Source organism: Leuresthes tenuis, unplaced genomic scaffold (assembly GCF_036924035.1).
Source record: "Leuresthes tenuis unplaced genomic scaffold, fLeuTen1.0.hap1 SCAF_8, whole genome shotgun sequence".
Taxonomy (NCBI): Eukaryota; Metazoa; Chordata; class Actinopteri; order Atheriniformes; family Atherinopsidae; genus Leuresthes; species Leuresthes tenuis.
In genome coordinates, this window is record NW_027325362.1 from 16,487,474 (window position 1) to 16,507,097 (window position 19,624).

General features: G+C 38.5%; 1 protein-coding gene across 2 annotated transcripts in view; it reads right to left on the reverse strand.

Annotated features, from left to right (window-relative positions):
- Positions 1-19,624, reverse strand: part of khdrbs2 (KH domain containing, RNA binding, signal transduction associated 2) — a 65,802-nt gene that overhangs the window by 17,996 nt on the left and 28,182 nt on the right. For both annotated transcript variants that reach the window (XR_011917022.1, XM_072391136.1), the window contains exons 4-6: positions 14,894-15,040; positions 8,038-8,165; positions 5,278-5,461 (exon numbers count right to left, since the gene is read on the reverse strand). Coding sequence is in view for 1 of the 2 variants with exons in the window: in XM_072391136.1 (XP_072247237.1) it covers positions 5,278-5,461; positions 8,038-8,165; positions 14,894-15,040 (459 nt within the window). In the remaining variant the exon portion in view is untranslated. The remainder of the gene's footprint in view (positions 1-5,277; positions 5,462-8,037; positions 8,166-14,893; positions 15,041-19,624) is intronic.

The following is a 19,624-nucleotide window of genomic DNA, read 5'->3' on the forward strand; positions in this document are numbered from 1 at the left end:
GGCCCATTGTGGATTCTACCTGAGTATTTCTTCCCTTTAAATAATCAAGTAGCGGTGTGTCGTACATCTGTTTTAACACATTTTCACAATTAATTGAAAAAAGAAAAGAAAAAGGTAATGCAGCAGTGGATCCAAGGCCATAAAGCAATTACTGCAGGTGTGCATTCCAGGTAGAAAGTGCTCACCTTCAGGAAATATACAGAACCTCATGAATCTCACGCATCTTTTATGCTCATGAAATAGATGATATGGGGAGGATTTCTTTCCCCGTTTCAAAAGGGTGTCCTTTAGTTTTTTTCCACAGCAGATAGATTAGAGATTTTTTTTTTCTCTTCAAAGCCTCCCAAAGCTCTGTGTTTAATCACATTATGGCATTTCCTGCACAGCCCCGGTATGGTTGCAGGGCTCAGGTTTAAAAAACCAAGCAATGGGTTTCAATTTTTACCAGCAATTTGTACAATTCATGGTTCCTGCTGTCAGGGACTGAACGCTGTATCACTCTTTGATTCCTCTCTTCTATCATCAGCCCTGACATTAAGGCATAAGATTTGATCCAGATAGGATTTGATCTTTAACATTAAACTAAGTCCATGGTCCCAATCCATACAGAGAGCCATCAATCACATTGTTAATCTCCTTCTGGTTTCCCTTTACACTTTTCACATGGAGTAACACACAGTGTTTGTCACACTCCTGCTCTCTTCGAGGAAAATTGTAATATTCGTTCACAAATGCTGTTGTGGAAAATTAATATTGAGACTGAAATAAAGCACAGAGATGCAGATTAACATCAAGGCAGATTGACATCAGGTACGACATCAAGCAAAGAAAACTCTTCAAAACAATGCAGCTACAAAACAATGATGTTACTAAATCTGGTTATTAGTGGTCATTTTAGCTCTTAGGCTGCAGTCTTTTATTGGATAACATGCATTCTAAGCCAATTTTCATTACAATGTAGATGCAAAATTCATGTTGGACCAGCTTGATGCTAATAGGTTGCTTGATGCTTTAGTTATTTAAGTAGTCAGTGTGACAAATAACACCATGAAAGAGCACACCCAACACTAACTGTTTGCATTTTCAATGAACCCTTCAGTCAGTGTATAGTATGCATTGCTGATAGTGTTTCTGTTTCGATGAACGGGTCTTAATAGGAAGGAAGGACCACAGCCTCTAAGGACCAAGACAAATTATTTTCTGGTAAATTGGCCTTGTTGTCGACTAATTAATTATAATTAACGTTTATGAGGTTATCTGAAATTATGTTACTGTGGAAAAGTCTGCTGGCACATCAGTTGGAATTCTGCTGCAATATTTTCTTAAAACTGAAAGCTTGTCAATCAACCTCCCTACATAGAAGGGGTTCAGTGATATCAGTAAAAATCTCAAACATTTCATGACTGATGTGATGCCAAATTGACAAAATTTAGACACACTTCCTCTCTAAATAAACAGTGTAACCCACTTCTCATTGGAATTGTAGATATCATTTAAGAATTACAATAATGGTTACTGTCACTGTATTAGTTTTACAACACTGACAACATGACAGAGTCCATTTATCACTACAGTCTCCTGAGGAATCTCTGTCAAATGAAGACCTGCAGAAGAAACACTGCAAACATTATGGGAAACTCTGCCTGTCATTCATTTAGTAAACACAATGACTGGATGCGACAGGAATCACACATATCAACACGTGTATGTGAGCTGGTTATGAATAGGCAATCCTATGCAAATAGGACTCAGAAGATGTGAAGTGATGATAATAACTTGCTGTGTTGCATTTTCACAAAAGCAGAAGGTAAAAGGAAAAATACAAATTGCAGTGCTGCAGAAAACTAGACCGTGGCTCCATCAGTGATTTAGTCAAGAAACTGACAGCTCCGCATCATCTTTTTTTTTCTTATTCATTTGATAAAAGCACATATTTACTGTAGTAAGGCTCGCTGTCATTTTTATTTGAGGAAGAGATTAAAGACGCTACATTTATTCCTGAAATGGTGAAGGTTTGATTCAGAAGGTGGCAGGTCATAGTCAAATCATAAGGCCGCATATGAGAGAATGCGCTATGTGTGTGTTTGTAAAGAATTGCCACCCAACAGTTTATCTGTTTCTAGCACTTGCAGTTATCAGCTTTCAATAAATTAAAAAAGAAGTCTTAGCTTTGTGCGTGTGTTCATTGAAAGTGGAATAAAATGCTTTTTTGTTGTGGATTACTTTCAGCCGTGTATTAATACAAATTTGGTGCTCCAGTGAGTGTGGCAGCGGGATGGTGTTTGTGGGATTGACTTAAAATAAGCCATTAAACAAGAGTTCATCGTAATGAAGGAACATGCCACCCAGTGTAAATGTGTGGTTTTGCACAACACTGTAGCTCTATGGTTCAGAGGAATAAGCTTTACTAATCTTTGACTACAGACAGTACTTAGTAGGATCAGTTTCCCTCTGCTTTTAGTCTCTCTCTGGGATTTCTTGAGAGTAAAAATTGCAACATCACCGCCTAGAATCGTTGCACAATAGCTACATTCTTTGACAGACAAAGGTAACAGAGTGTCGGTGTGAAGGATACAGAGAGATTTGTGGGAGACTGATGAGAGAAAATATTATGTTCATGAAACACAGAACAAAGACTGATATATGATAACTGCCAGCTTCCCCATGCTTTTCTTTTGGCATCTTAAATCAATACCACCCTCAATTAGATACAATTATGGACGTTCTCATAGTATCACTTTTATGAGACAAACTGACAGTTTGACAGAGACCATCAATCAACATCTTCTGAAGAAACTGCATGATACTCAAGCAATCTATATTTTGCCGAAGAAAAACATTGTGTAGCAACATAAACTGATGCTGATTATTGTGTATCTGCAGCTTGTGTATTGCAGGATCCCTGTTTTTTTAAAAAAAACAAAAAAACAAGTAGTACGGCATCTTGTTATTCTCAAATAATGTATAAAAAGAGAGTAAATCAAACAAACCTGGATATTTGTATGAAGATGTCTTTCTGCAATCTTAAGACATGCTCAAAGCAAACTGTGTAATGTTGTAGAAAAAAATTGCAAAGTGAGATATGAAGGAAGAGAATGCTCAGGACAAACTCATCTTTCCATAATCCCCCAGTCTCTGTGCTCCCAGCCTCTTTTCCAACCTCCAATTACAAAGAGAAGAAATGCCTGGCTTTTTCACTCCTTACAAATACACAGGCTCTACATCAGAACTCAATTTGGTTTGGTAATGAGACTGCGCTTGTGCATTTCCCCATGCAGACAGCCCAATCTTCAGCTGCCTGCACACATGGGGGTTTTTCTTAGCAGGAAGGCTCAGAGGAAATAGACTGGTAAAAGTGTTGCCTTTTTTCATTTGGATGAAACTTAGAGATCACCGCATGTAGTCTTTTCAAAACGACCTTGAGAAATGTCTGAGATCTGAGGACATGCATACTTTTAGCTGAGACCTCGAAGACTTTTCTACACGTGTCCAATTGTTAAAGGTGAAGTGAGAGATTTTACAGACCACTAATCAAAGCGCTAACCACCCCTTTAAGCCGAGTACTGTCCCTTTGTATTTCACTGGTGAAACTATTCACAGTGCGAGGCTTTGCAGGTTTGTGGTTTCTCCTCATACAATGTTTTTTTTCTTCATACTATGCTTGTTAACTTCATCTATTAAACCTGCTGCTCTTTTAATTATTCAATCAGCTACAAAGCAAAAGGACAGCAGTAGCAAATTTTCAGGTCTCCATTCAGTAAAGACTAACAAATCCCCACATCCAGTAATAAGGCATTTAAAATCAGCTCACTTTAAGTTAATGCACAGACCAAATCCACGTTTGCCTGTTATTTTTTTTCCACCGTGGCCTTTACTCTGACAACACTCTTGAATTTCAGATGTTGTAGAGTACAGGGGCTCTCAAATTGCTTTGAGGTGCCTTAAGCCAATAACACTTCTCCTTTTTAAGTGTCAAAACTTGGAAGAACATTGTTTGTTGGACAGTGATGAAAAACTGTGTGCAGAACAAGCATGTGTTAGTTTAGACACCAGATAAAGAAAGTTTGCTGTGCACAATTTATTTTAAAGAACTCTTGCTGTTACTATCATCGCTGTGGAAGTGCTCTTTAATCTCAGTCCTTGAATGGTTGTCTTTGGGCAAACTAAGTGTTAAGGGGGTTAAGGGTGGGTAAAGAAGGCTTTAGAAAATCAGCCGAAAAAATTAATCCAAAATACTGAATAAATAGATAAATAACATCAAACACGGGGGAAGCAATCAATGAACATCTTAATCACCATATTAATCCTTCAAGCCCTACACTATGTTTTGAATTTTCCGACAGAAAAGCATCCTAAAAATAAGTCTTAACAGCATTGGCCAACTTGGAAAAAAAAAAACTTGGACTGAATTACGATAAGTCACTTTAGCCTTGACACCAGGCCATTATAATGCAATCAAAATGGACAAACTAACAAAATAGTGAGTTGTAACATAATATTAATGTCTATACCCTGTTTTTTCCCACACATTTATTGCCCGTTTTTATTCCTAAACCTAACCAAGTAGTGTTTGAAGAAAAAGCAAACGTAACTGCATACAATATGTGAAAAGAAAGGTGTGAAAAAAACAACTACTGAATCTGACACTTGCAAGTGCTGGCAAAATCCCCACTGCCACCTCCACTCCACCTTCTTCATGAGGACTATGTAGCTTCATCATGAATATGAGTCATATGTTGTTGTACACTTAAAATAGCCTTTGTGGTCATTTAGATTGGTGAAATAAATGTCTCCTTAGAATGAATCAGAAAAATGCTATGACATAGCTTTTAGTAATCAGTCTAAGAGTAAAACATACCAGTGTGATATTTGTATGCATTTATTTTTCTAGTCATTGAAGTGAACAGAAAATCAAATAAGACCATGTGCTGTGCTTTTTAAAAAATTTTGGCATAAGGCTGTGAAACCGATCTCACTGAACCCTCTTCGTTGAACTGCTTATTCCTACCAAAGTTTGAGTTGAGTACAAAATAACAACTACAGACTGCCTCCTTGAAAATCTGAAATCATTATAAAATGTACAAAGTATGAAATATGTAAGATTATCTCGCTTGCTTTAATTATTCAAACTCCGGTCCCAGCGTACCCGTCACCATATCAAGCAAGACTCATCCAGAGCAGATCAAAGGGGATTTAACCACGTCTGATTTCCACACACTTCAACTAGCATTTCTACCAGACAGACTTTTCTGTGTGTGAAAAGAGGATTGGACTTACATAGTCGTCGTATGTTTCATGTGTGACTGCTAACAGTGGGGGCCTGTATCCGGCATTCGCTGCTGCTCCCCTGGCTCTCTGAGCTTGTACGTCCCTTGTCAAAACCGTTGTGGAAAGTTTACTGTGTGCTGCCGTTGCTGTCCCCCGGGGTGCTGCAGCACTTCGTCCTGCACCTCTGTGGCCCCTGGTAAGACAGACGAGCAGGAAACGTGGCGTCAACAGAGAATGTTGCTCTACAGCGTTTGTTAATAAGCCAAAGCAACTTTATGTGAAAAAAAAATGGAATTAAAACATTAGGAAATCTGTTAAATCCCTTTAATCCTCTCATATGTGCAGATTACTTCACTTAGTGGTTGTCATACAAGGTGCTTTGGTGAGATATAATGTACATCGCTCTAAGCTTTATCTATGATCAGAGAGTTGGCAAATGTCAATATGTGTCTCTTTCAGCTCTGCAAACATCACCGTCAAATGTAACATGGCTCCTTTAGTAGCAGTGCCATGTGTAAGTTTGCAGAAGATGTCTCACACTGTAGGCAGACTAAGAGAATTGTAAAGAATAATACAACATACACCGGCAAAGACGCCACAGGACTGCGGCAGCATGGGGATTTCAGTGCGGATGGTTTCTTTTGTGAAAGGGTGACTGCCCAGCAGCTGGACCACTGGGACACTGCAGGAGCTGCATAATGGAAGTAGCAACTCTAATACTTACAGCCTTATGTTGGTGGGCAAGGACACTTATTTCTTCCTCCGGCGCATCCTTGCATGGTAGCATCTCATTATGATCCAAAAATACAAACACTCAAAAGGGAATTTCTGGGTCACATTTTTTTCATGGAGTTTTACAATAATAGCTTATCGTTACAGCATAAGGGAAAAATCTTGGTCGGGAAGTGGTGGCGAGGATTTAAATTGGGAGCGTCCGAAGTTAAAGCTGGATTTAGCTCGTCAGTTGTTTGAATCAGGCCAGACTGTCATGGCACAATGTCCCTGCTTCCGCCTGAGGGACTGCCACAGCTCAGGTAGATTACAGACAATTTGCTCTAAAGGCATTTCACACAGGCACCTGAATATGTAGCTAAGTCAATCAAATGCTCTTTTTCTAGTCCTGCCTGGATCCCCAAATCCCCTTGAGCTTCAATACAGGGAAAATTAGATACATCTGACTCACATAGATGACGAAAGTGGAAAAAATTGAAAAGAAAAATACTTTTTCAAAACTATTAACTCCAGCCTGAGGAAGAAAACTCATGGCAAGTTTGCATGAAATACTGAACTGTTTTTCAGTGAGCCATTTAATCTGAAAATTCACCATGAAGGTGGGCCTTCTATTTCTCTTACAAAAATATTTCTTTTTCACAACATCAAGCCCAGTTCTAGAGTTTCCACACGAGCATAAAATGACAAAATATATTGCATTAAATAACAAATTTCTGAGAAATACTGAGGAGGCATTAGGTAAAAAAGGGGGGATATTTCACAATTTACAAACTTTTGAAGATGAATTTGCTCATTATGAGGAACATAACATCTTAACCTATGATATAAATTGTATATGTCTTCTTTGACTAGAAAGGGAGAACTCTTATCCCCCTTCCTCTTAACGTTATGTAACCCATGTGAGACACTGAATGCATGAGTTATTCTGAGGTGTAGCTGCAGTTTACGACCTTAAGAAAGCACAATACACTGTGGGTTAAAGTTTAAAAATCCCTATGTTCTTAATATTTCCTGGAAATAAAGAGGTCCAACACACGTTATTCTTTTTAACAACGCATTTGTAATCAGGCATGCTCATATTAAGAAAATCTGTGCTGGAGAGGGGCAAAAGATGCACCGTTTTATCTTCTGTAAACATTATTGTGGCTCATCATTTAATGTTTTTCCAACTCATGCAAAGATGCATGAAAAGCATCTTTGCATGGTATAATGTTTGATTCAGAACCCTGCGTCAACCTGTTAGTCCTATTTGTAGAGATTTTTTTTTTTTTTTAAAAAGGCTTTAAGATTTTGACCTAAAATACAAAACCAACCATCATTTAACATACTAAAACACAGTGGAAGCTGATTTGACCTGATGAGGGAAAGCAAATAAATTTTAAAGGGATAGGGATATGGCCTTGCGTAGCACTTTATTCATTCACCGGCCACCAAAAGAGAACTCTACTAATACTACCGATAGGAGGAAATACACTCAATACACACAGCGACATAGACCAGGAGCTGAACTTTTAGAACGCCCTATCGTCCCTACTGAAAAGAGGGGACAGATTTTGTATTTCTGTTTTCTTTTTTCACTTGAAAGAGCCTTTTTTTCTCAAAAAGACAAAGAGTTTTTGAGTTAGTAGCAACTTCAGACGACCACATAAATGCTCTCAAGTACAGAAAGAGCTATTTTTGTCATACTATAGCCTCCTTAAAGTTAGTTAAAGCCTCATCTATGTTCCCACTAGGTCCTACATCACATGATAACCATGTAAGAAGGAATATATGGAATATATTTTAATTCCTTCTCAGAGGAATTCCTTTGCGAAGAAATTAGATATATAAAAAAATCCTGATATATCAAAAAAATGTTTTAAAAAGAATTTTGCCCACAACCCACAACAATTTTTTTTATTCAGAATCTAATACAACTAAAACAGCCATCTCCCAGAAGCCTTGATAATTCATTTTACACAAATATTTGCTTCTTCCTCTTCTTTTCTTCTTCAATCTTACAGAGCAGTTTTCACACAGCTCTAACTATCCATTTACCTTGTGGATATTGTGGTTGTTGGTCGCAGGGTCCTCCCTTGTGCACTCCTCCCTCTGCTTGGCTCGTCGGAGCCATTCAACAGAGATAACTCTCTCAGTTGCTCCTGTCTGATCTCGTCATTGTAGTCCTGTGGAGGCAAAATGCAGAGCGTCTCACATTGAAAAAAAGAAACAAGGTCATTTGTCTTCTGGCTGCAAGCAGTTGTATGCAAATTAGAATGACCTTGAGACAAATGAAATACATTGTGCTGCTGATTGGTGAATAGTTGACAAATAAAGTTATCTTTGGTAACGGGGCACACAGTAGGGACATTAGCATTGTGGGGGAAAAATACTCCTCAGAAAAACTGTAGATTCCATTTTGACTGCAATTTCTGGATGGATGGGGGACAAAAGAATGTTTAGAACCAGAACAAGGTTTCCAAATCAATTCAGTGAGTGCGTGTTGAGATGGAGGACAACAAAAGAATAAAATCAAAACTCTTTTCTGTCATTTTACAACAATAGAAGGCCAATCCGAAAATAATAAATCAAATGCTGATTAAATAGTTCCTAAACAACTTTTCTGGAATACCATTATCTTGAGACTCGGCTTGTCTCAACCTGATGTAATATATGATGTGGATCGTTACACAGCAGATAAGGACAAAGCAGTTTTCTTTATCTTGTCATTGCTGACAGATAAACACGCTTATTTCAGAGACATACTTCAACAAGACCAATATGATTTGATACCCCAGGCTAAATGTTGTAATGGCAACAAAGTATTAGAGGCGGTGATTTCGACAGATGAAGAAGCGATTTTTTTGGCAGCTTTTTCACAAGGTTGTTTCGTCTCACGGAAGAGAACAAGATAAGAAAGCCCTAAAACAATTGGTATCTTGAAAAAAATAGAAATATATACCAGCATTTACTAAGTTGACAAGACGAAAGTACACTCTGTGTCGCATCTGTCGGTTTTGCAGATCAGGTCTTATAATTATGTAAATACAAACCCTGATGAGCAGCAACACATGATATTTTGTACTATGTCATTACTTTTTTAAACAAAAACCAAGCCTAAATACAGAAGCGGTTTGTGGGACACTAACTACATCCAATAACTCAATAGCTTGTAGAGTCACATTTAGCAGCAATAACTTGAAGTAATCATTTCCCGTAAAGTGTTATCAGTCTCTCACAATATTGTGGAGGGATTTTGGCCCACACCTCTTTACAACATTGCTTCAGTTCATTGAGGTTCTGGCTTTCCTAAGGTCCCGCTCTCACAGAAATTTAATCAAGTCATAGTCTGGACTTCGACTGGATCATTGCAAAACCTTGATTCTTTTCTTTCCCAGCCATTCTATTTTAACTTCATGAGCCGTCTAAGCAAAGCTTTAGCTGTCAGACAGATGGGTTCAAATCTGACTCTGGAATACTTTGATGTACAGAGGAGTTTATGGTCATCTTAATTACCCATATCTTGTGACTACAAAACAAACTCAACCAATTATCCCACCATCATACTTAAAAATGTGTATGAAATGTTTCACCAAACATTGTGCAGCAGGCCAAACATCTCAATTTTGGTCATATCTGTCCAAAGGACATTTTTTTTTCAAGAGAAGCGACTTTCTACTGGCAACCCTTAAAAACCCTTTTTTTTCCTCATATTGTAGTTATGACCTTTAACATTTAACATGCAAACTGAGGCGGTAGGGTCTTGGTCTTTTTTTGTTTCTTTGATATTGTATGGTTGGACTTTGGGGTTAACTTATTGGGATGTCCGCTCCTGGCAACTGTCTGGAATGTTTTCCACCTATGAATCAAATTCTCAATGTACAACGATGGAGTCAAGTAGTTTAGAAATGGCTCTATAACTCTTCCCTTTTTCATTAGTAGGACTTGGATGTGACCTTTTTCTCTCATTTCCTGTGGAAAAGAGTTAGAGTGGACCTTGTTTTTTTTACACACTGCTTTTGCATTATGACTTAATATTTGTTTAAAAAAATAATTAAATAAAAAATAACCCATTAATATGTCATGTGTTGCTCATCTCAGGTTGTTAATACCTCATTTTAAGACCTGGAAAGGACAAGATTATCCAGAGCTCAGGCATATATTGACATTGAAAGTGAGATGTGTGATAGCCCACAAGGGAAACTCTTTACTTTAAAATGCGCTAAACGCAGACCTAAAGCGTTCGCATCTCACAGGGAGACACAAAAAAAACAACCCAACATTGAACAAGATGCACACACGAACTCCTCTTATTAAAGAAACAATAAAGCCATAAAGGGCATCTTATGGTCTGAAGGAGACTGGCAGAGCTCTTAATTGGGAATCTGGCAGCCGACCCAAAACACAACAGACCAGCCAGAGCTTGTCACATTTGACTGTTGACAGAGGCGTTAGCTTGAGCATACAGAGATAAAGCCCATGCTGAGGTTTCTCAGGCCAGAGTGTTTGCTCATTGTGATTAATTCTGACCATGCATGACCTTGTACAATTTTGATGCCCTTCATAGAGCTACGGCTGGGCTTTAGTAGGTCAATACACGAAGCACACCGATACCAGTCTCTCCTTGCTCTGGGTCCACCTGCTCCATGTCTCGTTTTCTGACTGCATTCACTTGTTTCTTGCTCTGTGGAGCTTCTGTACCTTTTATCTCAGTGATACGAATCTGTCGATTACCAGACCAGTTATTAGAGAGCTTCTTTTGTATCCTTTTAAATGTATCTGTCCAAAATACTTGCAAAATTTTGCCTTTTTTGAACCGTCAGTCTCAGAGGATGTGATCTCTTTATGTGGAAGATATATTGTTCAACTATATTTTCTTTGAGATCTGTGATATGATTTTAATGAGTAAAAAAACTCATTAATGAAAAAAAAGGAACAATCAAAGAAACAAAACCGGTTTCAGTTTATACACACACATATATTTATATCAACTGTTTTAGTGCACTTAAACTAAGGACAAGGATTATTTGATCCACTGCCATTATTTTCCAATAAGATTAAGCTGAGATCGAAGCATCCACAACCGCTTACATGACAGCTTTCACAACAGCTTTCACAACATGCCATGTCCCCTTTGCTGAATAGCAAAATTTCAGAATTAGACTGATACCTTGAATTAGCCTATTTTCACAAAGTCTGCATCATCATCATCAGACGATCAAATCAACTTTTAATGCATCTAAAAACAGACTGTTTCACATGATGTTATTTAACTCAGCACAAATAGCATCACAGCAAATTAGTACAACACATCTTCGTCAAGCATCTGTGTCACCTTCTACCTACTAATAATTCTGGTGCCAGTTGGACCCAGGCGACCCAGTTGAGAGAAGAATAACTGTTATTTTTCACTGTATCTCACTCAGAGTTATCCCTTTTGATGCACAGATTCTTGTTGACACATTTTGCTTCACAGATGCTCCTCAGCCTCTTAAAGAACTTCCTCTTCTTTGCCGTTGATGGAATTTGCAGTTCAGCAGCAAACAGCACTAATTAGAAAACACTCCATAATTACACATCTAAAACTCTAATTGGAAGTGGCCATACAGCCTATCGAGATGATGAATGGTTGAGATTGAAACAAAATAAATGCCCACAACCCTCATAATATTCTTTTTTTTGTATCCAGTGAAGTGTTTTCATTTTTTTTTTTGCGTGTTTTGCTGACTCCGCAGGAGCTCAGTAAGAAGAAGGTCTTGCAAAATTATAGGGGTAAGACATCTATTTTCAGACATCATGGGGGTGATGCACATTAAAATGAATCCGAGCTTTGCAGAAGACTTGAGCACATTTGAGTTTTTGTTCAGACATACAATAGATGAGAGACTAAAGGAGGGAGAAGAAGTGAGTGTTGCACCAGTCATTCAATCAGCTCAAATGCTCTGGTGCATATGTAGAATGTCAGCGGCAACCAGCAAGCGTAAGCTACACATGTAGCATTGCGGCAGACAGCTACACCTCCCTGTTTTTTCTGTCTGCTGTATCCTCTAGAGTTTAGTTGGGTTTCTGAAACATAATGTCAGACCAGCAGGGGTAGATTGACCGATGGAGCAGTGGGAGTTTTCCTGTGGGGATTGCTGGATCCAATCTGGCATGTTTGTGGCGTGATCAGAAATGATTAGAATGTTTTCCCCATACTAAACTCTAGAAAGGTACATTTTACCTTTTACACACTGAGCCAACAACAAACTAATCTATTATACATTAAAAGATCAGCCTAACAGAGGTGTCGATTGGTGAAAATGTGGTATATTGATTCAGCAGAGACATAGAAATGTTCTTTCTTCTCTACAAGCCTGGTGCTGACATCACCCACAGTGAACAGTTTAGTTAGACATTTGAGTGTTAACATTAGCAGAAGCGTCAAGCAAGGAAGGCGTGCGGTTCACACCACTGAAGTGAGCTTACTTGGGTTTTTTTTCTGTTTTCAGACTTGTGCTATTCACATATGCACAACTGTTGCTTAGCAATACCTCGACAGCAAGTCCTTTATAACAAAACTCTTAATGTATAGTTCAGCATAAAAAAAAAAGCAAACAGCAGGATGTCTTTTCCACTCTTCCCTGGTAGCCGCAAGCATCTGTCGCCGTGGATACTGACATATGCATGTTATATCTCATTATGTTGCTGTTTATTTACATATCCATAAGATCTCCAAGTCAGCAACGAAGTGCCATAAAACAGAAGGCATACCCTTTATATTCAGTATTCATTGACATGAGGAGATGGTGTGAGCTGTATTCAGGAACAGAATCAGATTTTCTGTCTTTCCACAAATTCTAACTTAACAACATATTCTTGGGTTTTGTCATACTCACGGTGAAAAAAGCCATTTAAGGAGGGAAATGTCCAATTAATAAACAACGTAAAAAATCTTTATTTATTTCTAAATATGATATTAAGCGCTCTCGATTTGAGTTAGCACATATACTAAGAAAGCAGCTCTGGGGGGGTTTATTATTCATAAACAGAGTGTATTATCCCCTTCACAGCAGTGATTTTCTATCTTCTTACAAAATCCTTGTGAATTGGTTGCCAGTTATTCTGCATCATTAATCCTGCTGGCACATCTTCACAAAAGATTTAAACAGTTTGTGCTTGAACGTGTGTGCATGTTTAAAAGAAATGTATTACAGCCGGTCCTGTGTGTATTCTAATTTGGAAATGTGGCTGCACTTTCTACTAGAATAATTTAGGATTAATATCATATAGTTTCCCAAGCTGCTGCAATGAAGCTACAGCAAAGACTCTGCAAGCAATACATCCATACTCTTGGATGGCCATCAATGAATATTGAAGTTTATGGAAAATAATTAAATGAATATATATGTTTATGTGAACTTTTTTTTCTTTTGAAGTCCCTTCTGACCTGAGAAGAGTTGCCCACCTCATCAGTTTCACGGTGCAGACTGCAGCAGAGTGAAAATGTTGGGCTGAATTAGCATTTCTGAGCATCTTTGACAAAGAGGGATTTTGCAAAATTGTATTTTTTGTTGCTCAATAAATGCTCAGGATTCATGCTCAAGAGTTCTTCAGAGGGCAGTTCCTTTTGTTTTCATGCAAATTGTTATTGCAGAGTCACAAATTCATCAGTTGATGTGAGGAGACAGACTGACAAGAATGGTCTTGGCTTCTTTGTAATATCTGATATTGTTTTTCAGACGTTTTCATGAAAGTCAACACAATCAAACACAAGGGATAGATTTTTATCACCCTTATTCTTAAAAAAGGCTGTACGCTATCTAAATTGCAAACTAAAACACAATGCGGCCAGTTCCATATGAACCTACATCCAACTGAAAGTGCTACAAACTCAACACATCAAATGCTGAAACATGCAAGGAGCATATTTAAAAAGGTTGAGATGGAGAAGCGAAAAAAGAAAAAGAAAAGGAGGAACATGCACATGCACATTTGTAACCATGTATTACAACTGCATGGCCCTGTGGTAATAGGGTGCCAATTCCAGCGGGCCTTGCTGCAGTCCAACCTTCCACCCATTAAAAAACATTAAGAGAACAGTTAAACAAGAATATGACACAGAAGTCTTTTCTACTTGTTAAGCAGTTGAAATCAGAAATAAATTAAACAAAATGGCACCATTTCCTTCACAGTTAAAAAGTACTGTTAAAAGAAAGTGTGACAGAGTGTGTGCTGCGAACATCAAATTTTAAATTAGCATTTGTTTTGCAGCAGCAGCAGCATCAGCAGCAGCACAGCATCCTGTTTTACTTTATATTATATCAGGCACCCTAAATTTCTCTGGAAACATGGTTATAGTCCTGCTCTAATTTCTTTTTTGGCATTCGGTCTCACGAATGCCAAAAGTTGGCATTCGGTCTCACGTAATTTGTGTTTGGTTTTGCTCGATTGTGCATGCAGTATCATCCTCCTCTTGGCCCAGTGCGCACACAAAACATTAGCTCAATACAGGAAGAAGCATGAACTTCATAAAGTAGACTCATACAGCACAACTCCTCTATTAGGCTTGTCACATTTGCAAAGCTTGATTAATATTTACAGCTTAGGCTCAGCAAGAGCACACAACATGCACACTAATTATTGCAAAGTTCTCCGGGCTATAAGTTGCTGGAGTCTTGCAAGTTGTTTCATACTGCACTTTAATTGCAGAATACATTATTTCTCCTTTGCAACAAAGGGCATGCAGTGTAGAGCGGCAGAGAGAAACTTCATGCTTATATCGTCCTATCATGTAAACAAAAACCCAGATAATGTGAACTTTGAAACTGTTATGTTAATAAGTTTGCCAAAGAAACGATGAAGTCAGCAGTAATGCCTGCTGTTCATGAAAGGCGTGAGAATGAAAAAAAATCAGGTAAAGTAATAAACTCACTGGAACTAGGAATTTTTTAATTTCCTCCAAGGCGTGACTCATACGGGAATAGGCCTCTCCTGGTGGAGCAAAGACTTCAATTAAAACGTGCAGATCATTACTCAGGTGGGCATATTTGGCCTCCCCACTTTTCCGCAACTCTTCTTCCTGTGAAAATAGAAAGAGCAGGTGAGGAAGGTTCGTATAGAAAACTGACTGCAAATTTGAAACATATGTTTTCATACCCCGCAAAACTGAAATTAACGTCACAAATATTACACTTCGGCGGTTGAGCATAGTGAAATATTAAAGCATGTAACTGATTAATTATTAATCTGGTGCTAATATCAATGTTACACATGAAGGGCAAGTGTATTTTTCTTCAGGTAATTAAATGAACAGTGGTAATGTGAGCCTGTCCTAATGCTACATTCACACTACGATGGCTGAAAGAGTAGAAGAGGAATAACACGTGATATTCTGACTCGGAAGCTCACACAGTAACATGTTATCCCCCGTGCTGCTGTCTATTGTGTAACAATCTAAGTGTCACTAAGTGAAGCCAAATACAATCAGTCCATGGCCCCCCCAAAATAGCTGAACTAGTTGCGTTAGTGAAAAATTGGATTTGAGTTTGAAAGCTGACATTCAACTTTGCTTCGTGCAGTAACAGTTGATTGAGTACGATATGATCTCAGCACCATGGAGGCGGTGAGGTAAGTGCTGATGCCGGCATGCTACCACACTCACCAATCTAGTAATAGGAACTTGAAATATGCACCACAACAAAGTAAAGGTCGCAGACATGTTTTTAGCTGCGCAGATTTTTGAACATTAATCTGTTAAAGCCAGAGGGATTCTTCTTCAGGAGACCAGGAGTTTCAGCGGAAAATTAATGGAAGTGCTGTAAAGTAGACGTATTATGTTCAATTCCAGCACCATTTTTTTTTTTCTCTCCCAGAGTAGCTATGCTTGATTAATCATTCGAAAAATTACCTCCTACTGCATATTATATAGACCCTAATTTTGAATGTTATCTGCAGATTTAATAGCCCCTGCATTACAGCAGAACATCTCTGTCTGGTAAATATTACACTCATTACATACTCATAGCGTGGTAAAAAAAAAAAAAAAGATAATCTTTCACTTATAAGTCGTGTTTTTCTGTATATGCCCTTGATATTATATTAGAGATATAATAATGATGCTATAATGTTGTCTGGAATGTGTCCATTTGAATCTATGAAGTAATTCTACTCAATAAAACTTCTTTGAGGAATTTGTACATCAATTTACCGCAAAGACTGTAATCTAACAGGCATACGGTGTGTCTGCAGCAGATGGTGTATTCACAGAAAGAAGAGAAACATTGTTTGCAAAAATGAAAAAAAAAACTGTTAAAAACAATTATTCAGAGGAGGTTTACATTTGATTATTTGAAAATGTGGACAGATTGACTGTGGCAATCGAGCCTGACTCACCAGGATGGTTTAGTGTAAGAGCCCAGTCTCAGTATAAAACATGTAACAGGTCCGTTTTGCACACATCCCTAAAATGTAGTAGCAAGACTGTTATTTTCTGTTGGGCAAATACCCTTGGGCAAAATGCTTTAGACATTTAGGCTAAAATCTTATTGCTCATCTATGCTCACTTACATATGTAAATAGGTACGTCTGTTTAAAAAGTTGTCAAGCCTCACACTCCACATACTCCCATGCATGCTTTATGTTGGCATGGTTGTTCGGCAATACACCCAACAAAGGGCAGTTCAGAGTTCCCTTCCCGAGTTCCAACACCCAATCTCCTTCCAACTCTTTAGGAGTTCTCTGTCCCTATGCCTCGGCACATCTTAGACGTGTTTTTCTAGTTCTGAACACATTTGCTCAGCCTCTCTTGAAAAAAGTTTGGAAAAAAAATCAGCTTCGAACCTGACATGAAAGATTCTTGTGATCTTGGAAATCTTGAGTTAAACATCATGACAATAATGGGGTTTTGGTGTTTAAGCAGCTCTTGGACATGCATGCTAAAGCCCACATGAGCATTTATGCGTTCCCTTGAAGATAATCACTACATTATGGATACCTTGCACGTAAACATCTTGGGAATATTTGTGTCCTGCCCCCCCCATAAAATACTAATCTATCAACCAGTGAAAAAACAGGAATAAGTAACAGAGTTGGCATGACAGTTTAGTCATAGATTCTGGCCCCAGGGATGGTGTTACCGAACCCTTTTCTGGTATATAAATTGCCCTTTGTGATTTGAAGCTGTTGTGAGGAATGCTCGGCAGGCTGTGCTCCAGAACAGCTCCGGGAAATGTTTAAATGGATAAACATCGTGTGACTCAGACACAGAAAACTGCACAAGTTGCCCTGATGATCAATGAAGAAATGACAACAAAGGTGCCATCAAAAAGCACAAGAGTGTATCAAAATATATCACACGCAGACTGAGAGGTGTTCAGATGAGCAATCACCAAAAAGCTGGCAAAATGATCAGAGTGGGTGATAGTAGGAGATTTCAATACAAGACTAACAAGGTGCAGCTGGGGAGGCAGCAGACTGATTGGCAAATGAGGAACAGGTGTGCTGAGGGCGCCTGGTGGACAGGTGAAACATGGTAAGTTTTGTTAATAAAACAGCAGACTCAAAGGCCAGTGTGCCTGCAGGGCAATATTCCCACTGTCAAACTTAGTGTAAGACAAAATATAACTGAAAATATTTCAAATATGGTACTGCTTTGTAGATAGGATATTCTTCTCATATTCCCGTTTACCTTTTAGTTGAGTCAAGCTCATTATTCATCCCCCAATGCCACAGTAATATCTGCACCCATCTAAAGCCTTGCTCACATTCATATCCCTTAAAACAGGAACATTCTTCAGGGTTTACCCCTCAGCCCAAAAGCAATTTTTTTTCTTGTTGCGAGCAGTCATCCTGCTCGACACCCGCTACGCTTCTAAAAAAAAACCTTGCGATTAAGGTGTGTGCATGGCTACATGATGTGAGTAAGACTGGCATAAGCCACACAGCTGAAATTGGATATTACACTGAACATCAACTTATTTGGGTTAAAGTGATAAGTAACTGCCGTTTAGATGGCAGTGTTTCACTCAGAGTTCGGTCTTAATCGATTCATTATGTCAGAATACTGCTGTGCATGGAAATGTAGCCACAGGGATATCTAACTGTCGGAAGGTGCATACAGACCAGGTCATCTTTCATCTGGATGGCCAAAACTGCACAGTATATTTTTAGAGAGGGGAGAGGGAGATAATGCAAGTGTCATCATGACAGACAGAAAAAAATCAAATAAAACAGGTGCAATTTCTGTTTTTCACATAAATTATAAGATCACTCTTCTCATCGCTTAAACGTACATACCGTGATTTTCAGATTTATCTATTCATTTGAACAAACACACTAACGAAGCAAGGAACATAACATATTACACAGAATTAGGAGAATATTTTTGGTCATTCGGTGTAAGTTGAACATTCTGTGAACACAGCTGCAGATGTTTTATCACATTGCAAAGGTGGCACTGTGAGCTGATGCACTGCCTGAGCAATCATCAAATATGGAGGAACACTGCTCTGTCCACCTCACAAATTCGCTCTTTTCATCTGTTGTTTTTCTTTCGTACATTTTTCAAGAGAAAGACGTAGCTCTACAGCTACTAAAAGTTTCACGGTCTTCACCCCACATCACTGAATGTGATATCAAGCTAGGTGTCGGGTCGTTAACATGAGGTCGGTGAGAGCAGGGATGGCGGATTTTTAGCGGCACGAGTTGCCGGGCGTAAAACCAAAACGATGAGTTCAAAGAGATCAAAGAAACTGCTTAGTCCAGACACTTTTTTCATCACCCGATGACATCTGCTACTCTGCAAATGTAAACGTAATCAATAGCTTTCAAATATGCTCCAGGAACTGCAAACATGTCACACTTCTGGACTAATGCTTTTGTGCAGCAAACGTCAGCGTAAGCTCAGTTTGTTCTCACATTACCATGCAGTCCGCACTTTGGACTGCTTGATTGTGCATTTAATATCCAAAGTAATTATTAATGTGTAGAATGGAAACATTCTGGGAAATTGATTTTAGCGATGCCATTAAATTAACTTTAACATCAGGCTTATTATGTTCATTTAAGTTATTAGAGTTGAAAATAGATAATCGGACTATTTGAGTCACAAGAAAAGCGGGACTCGTAACCTGCGGAGCCAAGCCTGAGGCTTCATTCCGACTTTAAAAGTCTTTAAGATCTGTTATGTAGTTCAGGGCCAGAGCAAACTGTTTTAAAAGGCTCCATTTTAACTGTAAAATCAATACACACTTAACAAATAATTGCAAATGATGACAGACTTGCAGAGGACACATTTGATCTACTTGAACCAATTCAGCTAAGATAGAATAGAGACTGAAAAAGAGTTTTATCCTGTTTTTATTTCTCCTCCATCAGCCATTCTGGGGATTCAAACTTTTGTTGTCCTTGCATCACAGTCCTTGTGTGTCTACCCTCTGGGGGTCATCTTTAATTATAAAGCACTCCCAGAACCTCAACATTCAACAAATACTCTGTCAGGTCATTATGGATGAGATCAAAACACGCGTGCAGAATGTGTCTGTGAGTTCTCACAGTTTCACTTTGAGGTTTTTGAGAGACACCCGATACACACAGAGCTAACTGCAGCGTGCCTCCTGTTCTCAGTGAATTGAAAAAAAAAATCCCTTTTTAATGGATTTGGGGA